Source organism: Gopherus evgoodei, unplaced genomic scaffold, assembly GCF_007399415.2.
Source record: "Gopherus evgoodei ecotype Sinaloan lineage unplaced genomic scaffold, rGopEvg1_v1.p scaffold_279_arrow_ctg1, whole genome shotgun sequence".
Lineage (NCBI taxonomy): Eukaryota > Metazoa > Chordata > Testudines > Testudinidae > Gopherus > Gopherus evgoodei.
The window spans coordinates 1-10,746 of record NW_022059942.1 but is presented as its reverse complement, the minus strand read 5'-3'; the positions used below and the strand labels follow the sequence as shown (position 1 = coordinate 10,746).

The 10,746-nt window shown below is 69.5% G+C and overlaps 2 protein-coding genes across 3 annotated transcripts; one reads left to right on the top strand and one right to left on the bottom strand.

Annotated features, from left to right (window-relative positions):
* Window positions 1-143: 143 nt before the first annotated feature.
* On the bottom strand, window positions 144-7,670 carry NELFE (negative elongation factor complex member E). 2 transcript variants are annotated; one of them, XM_030543062.1, is made up of 11 exons: window positions 7,582-7,670; window positions 5,565-5,710; window positions 5,368-5,440; window positions 4,210-4,355; window positions 4,061-4,135; window positions 3,630-3,664; window positions 2,909-3,093; window positions 2,138-2,282; window positions 1,855-1,909; window positions 968-1,070; window positions 144-270 (listed from the first exon to the last, which is right to left on the bottom strand). In XM_030543062.1, the coding sequence occupies exons 2-11, from the start codon at window positions 5,637-5,639 to the stop codon at window positions 197-199; spliced, it is 966 nt and encodes a 321-aa protein (XP_030398922.1). In that variant the 5' UTR covers window positions 5,640-5,710; window positions 7,582-7,670; the 3' UTR covers window positions 144-196. The 2 variants fall into 2 exon arrangements, with proteins under 2 accessions (XP_030398922.1, XP_030398923.1); XM_030543063.1 differs by having other exon boundaries at window positions 5,565-5,706; window positions 7,582-7,604.
* A 160-nt stretch (window positions 7,671-7,830) lies between these two features.
* LOC115640299 (helicase SKI2W-like) lies at window positions 7,831-10,718 on the top strand (the record flags this gene model as incomplete). Its single annotated transcript, XM_030543060.1, has 4 exons — window positions 7,831-7,951; window positions 8,587-8,708; window positions 10,371-10,480; window positions 10,575-10,718. Coding segments are annotated over exons 1-4 (443 nt in total), but the record flags the coding sequence as incomplete, so codon positions are not given.
* Between the last annotated feature and the right edge of the window lie 28 nt (window positions 10,719-10,746).

Here is a 10,746-nt window from a genome sequence, read left to right as displayed (position 1 = left end):
CATTGCCCCAGGGCTGCGCTAGGAGCTGGGTTGCAGGGGGTGGGGGCAGCAGGGGGCTCTGCCCGGGCAGTCAGGGCTCCTCATGGCCCCAGGGTGGCGCTAGGGGGCAGCAGGAAGTGGGGGGGGCAGGCAGACTCAGGTGGATGCTGTTTCAGTGGGTTTATTAAGGTGCTAACGAGCCCCCCCCCCCCCGGGCTCAGAACAGGTCCTCGTTGTAGACCACCTGCGGGCGCCGGTCCCGGTGGGAGCCCTTCGCGCTGTTCTTCACGGCTGGGGGAGGGACAGGAGGGTTAGTGCCAGCTGGGGAGACCCCCCCACCAGGAGAGAACCCAGCTCCCAACCACCAGCCCCCACTCCCCTCCCAGAGCCGGGAGAGAACCCAGGAGTCCTGGCTCCCAGCCCCCACTCCCCTCCCAGAGCCGGGAGAGAACCCAGGAGTCCTGGCTCCCAGCCCCCACTCCCCTCCCAGAGCCTGGAGAGAACCCAGGAGTCCTGGCTCCCAGCCCCCACTCCCCTCCCAGAGCCTAGAGAGAACCCAGGAGTCCTGGCTCCCAGCCCCCCTGCTATAACCCACCAGCCCCCACTCCCCTCCCAGAACCAAGAAGAGAACCCAGGAGTCCTGGCTCCCAGCCCCCACTCCCCTCCCAGAGCCTGGAGAGAACCCAGGAGTCCTGGCTCCCAGCCCCCCTGCTATAACCCACTAGCCCCCACTCCCCTCCCAGAACCAAGAAGAGAACCCAGGAGTCCTGGCTCCCAGCCCCCCTGCTCTAACCCACCAGCCCCCACTCCCCTCCCAGAGCCGGGAGAGAACCCAGGAGTCCTGGCTCCCAGCCCCGCTGCTATAACCCACCAGCCCCCACTCCCCTCCCAGAACCAAGAAGAGAACCCAGGAGTCCTGGCTCCCAGCCCCCACTGCCCACCCAGAGCCAGAGAGAGAACCCAGGTGTCCGGGTGGCCCCCCCCTTACCCAGTGATCCCCAGACAGATTTCCCAGTGGCCGCGTCCAGCATGGGCTGCTTGCGGGCGATACTGACTTTCAGCTGCACGTCCTCAACCACGGCCCCGTTGAGCTGTGGGGAGAAGGGGGCACGGCTCTGACCCCAGCCCCTCTGTGTCCCAGCTGAACACACAGCACCGGGTGAGGGGTCCCTGGGTAACCACCCCCTGCCCTGCCCCACCCCACCCTGCCCCAGAGCTAGTGGCCCCCAGCACCGGGCGAGGGGTCCCCGGGTAACCAGCCCCTGCCCCGCCCCGCCCCAGAGCCAGCCGCCCCCAGCACCGGGCGAGGGGTCCCCAGGTAACCAGCCCCCGCCCCGCCCCGCCCCAGAGCCAGCCGCCCCCAGCACCGGGCGAGGGGTCCCCAGGTAACCAGCCCCTGCCCCGCCCCGCCCCAGAGCCAGCCGCCCCCAGCACTGGGTGAGGGGTCCCCGGGTAACCAGCCCCTGCCCCGCCCCGCCCCAGAGCCAGCCGCCCCCAGCACCGGGCGAGGGATCCCCGGGTAACCAGCCCCTGCCCCGCCCCGCCCCAGAGCCAGCCGCCCCCAGCACCGGGCGAGGGATTCCCGGGTAACCAGCCCCTGCCCCGCCCCGCCCCAGAGCCAGCCGCCCCCAGCACCGGGCGAGGGATTCCCGGGTAACCAGCCCCTGCCCCGCCCCGCCCCAGAGCCAGCCGCCCCCAGCACCGGGCGAGGGATCCCCGGGTAACCAGCCCCTGCCTCGCCCCAGAGCCAGCCACATCCCACTGCCAGGTGAGGGGTCCCTGGGTAACCAGCCCCCCGCCCCAAACACAGGTGCCCCCCGAGTCGGGCGAGGGGTCCCTGGGTAACCAGCTGCATCTCCAGCCCGGGGGCCGTACCTCAGCGATGGCCTGATCCGCTGACTCCATCTTCTCATAGGTGACGAAGGCGCAGCTGGGGGGCGGGGGGGGAAGATGTGAAAAGGGAGTCATTAGCCCCGCCCCCTGCCTCAGCCCCGCCCCCTTTAACCCCTCCCCATTCTTTCCAGCCCCGCCCACCCCTCTAGCCCCTCTGATTTAGCCACATCCTAGCCCCTCCCCTAATTCCAGTCCCACCCATCTGCCCTAGCCACGCCCTCCTCCCACCACAGGCCCCACCCCTCGGCTGTAGCCCCGCCCTCACTTGCGGGGGTTGTCCATGGAGAGGTCGATGATGGTGCCGAAGGGGGAGAAGGCTCCGCGCAGGAGGCTCTGGGTCATGTCGGTGCCGTACACGTAAACCGTATTCCCCTTGCGCGGGGCGCGGCGGTCCGGGAACGAGTCCGACCCTGCGCGACCCAGGGTCAGAGTCGCCAGGGAGAGAACCCAGGAGTCCGGGCTCCTAGCCACACCCCCCACTCCCCTCCCAGAGCCAGGAGAGAACCCAGGAGTCCGGGCTCCCAGCCCCGCCTGCTCTAACCCACCAGCCCCCACTCCCCTCCCAGAGCTGGGGAGAGAACCCAGGAGTCCGGGCTCCCAGCCCCGCCTGCTCTAACCCACCAGCCCCCACTCCCCTCCCAGAGCCGGGGAGAGAACCCAGGAGTCCGGGCTTCCAGCTCCCCCTGCTCTAACCCACCAGCCCCCACTCCCCTGCCAGAGCCAGGAGAGAACCCAGGAGTCCTGGCTCGCAAACCCCCCCCGCTCTAACCCACCAGCCCCGACTCCCCTCCCAGAGCCGGAGACAGAACCCACGAGTCCTGGCTCCCAGCCCCCCTGCTCTCACACCAGCCCCCACTCCCCTCCCAGAGCCGGGGAGAGAACCCAGGAGTCCGGGCTCCCAGCCCCGCTGCTCTAACCCGCCAGCCCCCACTCCCCTCCCAGACCCGCGGAGAGAACCCAGGAGTCCTGGCTCTCAGCCCTCTGCTCTAACCACTAGCCCCCACTTCCCTGGTGCCCAGCCCCCGAGGTGCCGTACTGCGGAAGCTGCTGTCCCGCTCGCGGTCCCGGTCCCTCTCGCGGCTCCGCTCCCGGCTGCGGTCCCGGTCGTAGTCCCACTCAAAGGTGTGCAGCCCCTCGCCGCGCTCCGGCTCCTTCTCAAGGTCCCGCTCGTCCTCCGGCTCCTTCTCGGGATCCCGCAGGCGCTCGCTGGAGCTCACGAAGCTGCGGCAGGGCGGGATCGCACGCCAGGGTTACGGCAGAGTCACTGGGGAGCTGCCCTGGCCAGGCCAATCCGGCGGGGGGGCACGCGGGGGCCCGGGGTGGTTACACGAGGGGCACTCGGGGCCGTTAGGAGAGGCGTGTTTGGGGCAGTTATGAAGGGGTGCCCAGGGGCCCAGGGCAGTTACGGGAGGAGCGCGCAGGGTGGTTACAGGAGAGGTGTTTGGGGCAGATACGGGGGGGGACGACTTGGGGCAGCTACAGATGAGTGCAAGGGGTGGTTACAGGGGGGTCACGCGTGGGCCCGGGGGAGTTTAGGGCAGTTACAGAGCGGCATGAGGGGCGGTTACGGGGAGGGCGGGGTGTGCACAGGGGCCCAGGGCAGTTACAGGAGGGCAGTTTGGGGCAGTTACAGGGGTAGGCAGGGGCCAGGGCAGTTACGTGAGGGGAGTTTGGGGCAGTTATGGGGGGGCAGTTACGGGGGGGGTAGTTTACAGGGGGGCCCGCGGTGGTCTCAGGAGGGTCTCATGTTCACTCACCTCTCGTACAGGGATTTCCGCTGGGGGCGCCGGGACTGGAGCAAGCAGAAGAGATCGTCATCCCCTCTGAGCGCAGCCCACCCCACAGGCCTGGTTCCCCAGAACCCTGGCGTCCGGGCCACAGCTCAGCATCCCAAATCCTCCCCTTCACCCTCTGCCCCAACTGTTCAGAACGCCCCTCCCAGAGCTGGGGAGAGAACCCAGGAGTCCTGGCTCCCAACCCTCCCTGCTCTAACCCCCCATCCCCTGCTCCCGTCCCAGAGCTGGGGAGAGAACCCAGGCGTCCTGGCTCCCAACCTCCCTGCTCTAACCATTAGCCCCCACTCCCCTCCCAGAGACGGGGAGAGACCCCAGGCATCCTGGCTCCCAGCCCCCCCTGCGCTAACCACTAGCCCCCACTGCCCTCCCAGAGATCCCAGGCGTCCGGGTACCTCCTGGCATTCGTCATCGGCTGACAGGCTGCGCTGAAAGGGCTGGAAGGTGGGGGCTGGTCCCTTCTCAGGGTCCTAGGGGGAGACAGTGTGAGGAGGGTCCGGGGGGGTCCCGGCCCCATGGCCGCCCCCTGCCCTCCCCTGCTCACCTTCAGCTTCCCCTCCAGCGTCCGCGAGCGCTTGAATCCGCAGTTCTTGTTCTCCGCCTTGATGGCGCTGATGGCTCCCGTCTTCACCAGCATCTTGGCCTGCTCCGTGGCCGTGGCCGTGTCCACCACCGGTTGGTCCGAGATGGCTGGGGGCGGGGGCAGAGACAGAACCCAGGCATCCGGGCTCCCCACTGCAACCACCAGCCCCCACTCCCCTCCCAGAGCCAGGAGAGAACCCAGGCGTCCGGGCTCCCAGCCCCCCCTGCTCTAACCACCAGCCCCCCCTCCCCTCCCAGAGCCGGGGAGAGAACCCAGGCATCCTGGCTCCCAGGCCCCCCCCCCCGCTGTAACCACCAGCCCCTCCTCCCCTCCCAGAGCTGGGAGAGAACCCAGGTGTCCTGGCTCCCAGCCCCCCCTGCTCTAACCATTAGACCCCATTCCTCTCCCAGAGCCTGGGAGAGAACCCAGGAGTCCTGGCTCCCAGCCCCGCCCCTGCTCTAACCACCAGCCCCCACTCCCCTCCCAGAGCCGGGGAGAGAACCCAGGCATCCTGGCTCCCAGGCCCCCCCCCGCTGTTACCACCAGCCCCTCCTCCCCTACCAGAGCTGGGAGAGAACCCAGGTGTCCTGGCCCCCAGCCCCCCCTGCTCTAACCCACCAGCCCCCACTACCCTCCCAGAGCTGGGGAGAGAACCCAGAAGTCCGGGCTCCCAGCCCCGCCTGCTCTAACCCACCAGCCCCCAGTCCCCTCCCAGAGCCGGAGAGAGAACCCAGGAGTCCGGGCTCCCAGCTCCCCCTGCTCTCACACCAGCCCCCACTCCCCTCCCAGAGCCGGGGAGAGAACCCAGGAGTCCTGGCTCGCAAACCCCCCCCGCTTTAACCGCCAGCCCCCATTCCCCTCCTAGAGCCGAGAAGAGAACCCAGGAGTCCTGGCTCCCAGCCCCCCTGCTCTAACCACCAGCCCCCGCTCCTCTCCCAGAGCCAGGGAGAGAACCCAGGCATCCTGCCTCCCACCTGCCGCCCCGGCTCTAACCACCAACCCCCACTCCCCTCCCAGAGCAGGGCAGAGAACCCAGGCGTCCGCGCTCCCTGCCCCTACTGTAACCATCAGCCTTCACCCCCTCCTAGAACTGAGGAGAACCCAGGCGTCCGGGCTTACAGCGTTTAATGCCTCCCTGGCTGGCCTGGCTGGTCGAACTCTGTTGCTTCTTTAGAGCCAGAAGAGCCTTTTTCTGGGGGGGTTGAAACGGAAAAGAGTCAGTCATGGGGCAGTTCCCCCTCCCCCCGACCCACGTTCCCCTCCCAGGCCCATCTAGCCCAGTATCCGGCCTGCCGAGGGGGGTTACGGGCTCTGACCTTCTTCTTCAGCTTAGCAAACTTCTTCTGCAGGGCCTCCTCCTCCTCCGTGAGGGCGGGGGGCAGGACGAGCATGGCGGGGGGGCTGTTCCGGGGTGAGTCCCTGGCGCTGCCTCGGGGCCGGGCGCTGGCACTGCGGGTCCTGCCTGAGGGAAGACAGAGCCGTGACTCCAGGGGGGTGCTCAGCTCCTCCCCCCATCCCCTGGAACCTACCCACAATCTCCCAGGTTAGCCCTTCTCCAGCACCCACAATGCACTGGGGCAGCCTGGCTGGTGAGAGCCCAGAATGCCCCCGGGCCCCTGGGGTGCAAGGGACCCTGCCAATCCCACAATGCCCTGAGGCCTAGGTCAACTGACACTCGCCATGGGCCCTGCTGACCTACATTATACCTGGCCCCCAGCCAATCTCAGCCCAGATATCGCCATCCCATAATGCCTCCGGGGTGCGCCAGCCAATCCCGCACTGCCCCACAACTCTGCCAGTCAGCAAGAGCGGCCAACCCGGCCTGTCTTCCCCAGCATGCACCAGGACAGCACCGCTACCGCTCCCATGATGCACTGGGGGTATCGCCAACATCCTGAGCGCCCATCACCCCCGCCAACCGCTCCCATGATGCACTGGGGCCAACGCTAACATCCCGAGCGCCCATCACCCCGCCAACCGCTCCCATGATGCACTGGGGCCAACACCAACATCCCGAGCGCCCATCATCCCCGCCAACCGCTGCTATGATAGACCAGGACACCCCCGCTACCGCTCCCATGATGCACTGGGGCCAACGCTAACATCCCGAGCGCCCATCACCCCGCCAACCGCTCCCATGATGCACTGGGGCCAACACCAACATCCCGAGCGCCCATCATCCCCGCCAACCGCTGCTATGATAGACCAGGACACCCCCGCTACCGCTCCCATGATGCACTGGGGCTATCGCCAACATCCCGAGCACCCATCACCCCTGCCAACTGCTCCTATGATGCACCAGGGCCAACACCAAGATCCCGAGTGCCCATCACCCCCGCCAACCACTTCCATAATGCACTGGGGCTATCGCCAACATCCTGAGCGCCCATCATCCCTGCCAACTGCTCCCATGATGCACCGGGGCCGATGCCAATCCCTCAGCACCCATCACCCTTGCCAACTGCTCCCGTGATGCACTAGGGCCAATGCCAATCCCTCAGCACCCGAGCATTCTGCCAAGTGCTCCCATGATGCACCAGGGCAGACGCTAACCGCATTACAGCCAGGTGCCCCCCCAACACTTCCATGATGCACCAGGGCAGACGCTAACCCCGCTTCAGCCAGGTGCCCCCCCGACACTCCCATGATGCACCAGGGCAGACGCTAACCGCATTACAGCCAGGTGCCCCCCCAACACTTCCATGATGCACCAGGGCAGACGCTAACCGCACTGCAGCCAGGGCCCCCCCGACACTCCCATGATGCACCAGGGCAGACGCTAACCGCACTGCAGCCAGGGCCCCCCCCGACACTCCCATGATGCACCAGGGCAGACGCTAACCGCACTGCAGCCAGGGCCCCCCCCGACACTCCCATGATGCACCAGGGCAGACGCTAACCGCACTGCAGCCAGGGCCCCCCCGACACTCCCATGATGCACCAGGGCAGACGCTAACCGCACTGCAGCCAGGGCCCCCCCGACACTCCCATGATGCACCAGGGCAGACGCTAACCGCACTGCAGCCAGGGCCCCCCCCGACACTCCCATGATGCACCAGGGCAGACGCTAACCGCACTGCAGTCAGGGCCCCCCCGACACTCCCATGATGCACCAGGGCAGACGCTAACCGCACTGCAGTCAGGGCCCCCCCCCGACACTCCCATGATGCACCAGGGCAGACGCTAACCGCACTGCAGCCAGGGCCCCCCCCCGACACTCCCATGATGCACCAGGACACCCCGAGACCGCTCCCGTGATGCACCAGGGAGACGCCCGCCCCTGGGGTCGTACAGCCGGGGGAGGGGCCTGGAGGTCGGGGGCCCCGCACTGACCCTCGCCGCTGTCCGTCGGTGGCTGCTCCGCGCTGCCCCGCCCCCCGCTGTACTGCGCAGGCGCCTCCCGCTCCGCGTCCTATTAGCGGAGAGACGCTCGCTCATTGGTCCAGTGCGGGAGCGCGAGGGCAAAGCGTTCCCGGAGGGGGCGGGGCCTGTATGCAAATAAGCCACCCCGCCCCGCCCCCGGTCGGGGAGAGGAGAGAGGCGTCCAGGCGCCATCCCACCTCTTTCCGGTTCGGCTGAGTCACTTCCGCCCCGCAGTGTTGCTCGGCGGCCGCCCTACTTCCGCCCCGCAGGGAGATGAGCTGGCGGCGGGGGGAGCACTTCCGGGGCAGGGGGCGGCCCGCGGCGGAGATGGAGAGAATGAGTGAGGGGAGCGTGGGGGAGCCGGGCTGGCGGCGGTGCTGGGGGGTTGTTGGGGGAGGGGAGGGGGTGGGGGCGCTGGGCTGGCGGCGGTGCTGGGGGGGTTGTTGGGGGGCGGTCGAGGGGATGGGGGGAGCTGGGCTGGCGGCGGTGCTGGGGGGTTGTTGGGGGAGGGGATGGGGGGCGCTGGGCTGGCGGCGGTGCTGGGGGGAGGGGAGGGGATGGGGGGGCGCTGGGCTGGCGGCGGTGCTGGGGGGGTTGTTGGGGGCGAGGGGAGGGGATGGGGGGAGCCGGGCTGGCGGCGGTGCTGGGGGGGTTGTTGGGGGCGAGGGGATGGGGGGGCGCTGGGCTGGCGGCGGTGCTGGAGAGGCTGTTGGGGGGCGGGCGAGGGGATGTGGGGGGAGCTGGGCTGGCGGCGGTGCTGGGGGGGTTGTTGGGGGGCGGGCGAGGGGATGGGGGGGGTCTGCGCCAGGAGGCGAAGGGGGCAGTGTAGGGCTGTGGACGCAGGACGGGATGGGGGAGCCGGGGGGCAGGGTGTCGGGGAGGGGGGATAATGTGGGGGGCAGGGTATCGGGGGAGGGTGTGTGGGTACCCAGAGGCTGGTCGTGAAGTCTGATCCCCCTCGTGTGTCCCCCCCAGAACTGCCCCCCCGGGGGCCCATGGAGCTGCCCCTCTCCATGCTGGAAGTGGGCTGCGCCGGACGCTTCGAACTCATCACCCGCCCGGAGGGGCCCGATGGGGACACGTTCCCCCTCTCCACGGTGAGCCCCATGGCCCCCAGCCCCGGCGTGGCCCTGCTGCCCCCCTGCCGGGCCGACCTGTGAAACCTCCCTTCTCTCTGCTTCCAGCTGCCCCACGGGCTGCCCCCCTGCCGGGCCGACCTGTGAAACCTCCATTCTCTCTGCTTCCAGCTGCCCCACGGGCTGCCCCCCTGCCGGGCCGGCCTCTGACACCTCCCTTCTCTCTGCTTCCAGCTGCCCCACGGGCTGCCCCCCTGCCGGGCCGACCTGTGAAACCTCCATTCTCTCTGCTTCCAGCTGCCCCACGGGCTGCCCCCCTGCCGGGCCGGCCTCTGACACCTCCCTTCTCTCTGCTTCCAGCTGCCCCACGGGCCGCCCCCCTGCCGGGCCGGCCTCTGACACCTCCCTTCTCTCTGCTTCCGGCTGCCCCACGGGCTGCCCCCCTGCCGGGCCGACCTGTGAAACCTCCATTCTCTCTGCTTCCAGCTGCCCCACGGGCTGCCCCCCTGCCGGGCCGGCCTCTGACACCTCCATTCTCTCTGCTTCCAGCTGCCCCACGGGCTTCCCCCCTGCCGGGCCGGCCTCTGACACCTCCCTTCTCTCTGCTTCCGGCTGCCCCACGGGCTGCCCCCCTGCCGGGCCGACCTGTGAAACCTCCATTCTCTCTGCTTCCAGCTGCCCCACGGGCTGCCCCCCTGCCGGGCCGGCCTCTGACACCTCCCTTCTCTCTGCTTCCAGCTGCCCCACGGGCTGCCCCCCTGCTGGGCCGGCCTCTGACACCTCCCTTCTCTCTGCTTCCGGCTGCCCCACGGGCTGCCCCCCTGCTGGGCCGACCTCTGACACCTCCCTTCTCTCTGCTTCCGGCTGCCCCACGGGCCGCCCCCCTGCCGGGCCGGCCTCTGACACCTCCCTTCTCTCTGCTTCCAGCTGCCCCACGGGCCGCCCCCCTGCCGGGCCGGCCTCTGACACCTCCCTTCTCTCTGCTTCCAGCTGCCCCACGGGCTGCCCCCCTGCCGGGCCAACCTGTGAAACCTCCCTTCTCTCTGCTTCCAGCTGCCCCACGGGCTGCCCCCCTGCCGGGCCGGCCTCTGACACCTCCCTTCTCTCTGCTTCCGGCTGCCCCACGGGCTGCCCCCCTGCCGGGCCGGCCTCTGACACCTCCCTTCTCTCTGCTTCCAGCTGCCCCACGGGCTGCCCCCCTGCCGGGCCGGCCTCTGACACCTCCCTTCTCTCTGCTTCCAGCTGCCCCACGGGCTGCCCCCCTGCCGGGCCGGCCTCTGACACCTCCCTTCTCTCTGCTTCCAGCTGCCCCACGGGCTTCCCCCCTGCTGGGCCGGCCTCTGACACCTCCCTTCTCTCTGCTTCCAGCTGCCCCACGGGCTGCCCCCCTGCCGGGCCGACCTGTGAAACCTCCCTTCTCTCTGCTTCCAGCTGCCCCACGGGCTGCCCCCCTGCTGGGCCGGCCTCTGACATCTCCCTTCTCTCTGCTTCCAGCTGCCCCACGGGCTGCCCCCCTGCCGGGCCGACCTGTGAAACCTCCCTTCTCTCTGCTTCCAGCTGCCCCACGGGCTGCCCCCCTGCCGGGCCGACCTCTGACATCTCCCTTCTCTCTGCTTCCGGCTGCCCCACAGGCTGCCCCCCTGCTGGGCCGGCCTCTGACACCTCCCTTCTCTCTGCTTCCAGCTGCCCCACGGGCTGCCCCCCTCCGCCATGGCGCTGGCCTCGGAGCTGGAGCGGCGCGTCCTGGCCAGCCCCGAATGGCTGCCCCTCCACCTCTTCGACAGGGCCCCCAGGTGAGCTGCTGTCCCCTCCGGGGATGTGGGGGGCGTGTTGGAGGGGGCTGGAGGGTGGGGCCTGGTGCTGACTCCGCCCCCCTGCCGCCCCCAGGGTCTGGCTGCGGGAGAAGGACGTCTGGTCGCTGCTGGAGACGGACCCCACCCCCGTGCACTCCACGCTGCAGACAGAGCGGGACCCCACCACGGGCCGGATCCTGGCCTTCAGAGAGGTGAGCGCGCCGGCCCGGACGCCGGGGTCCCGTCCCGTCCCTCCCCGGGGGCTG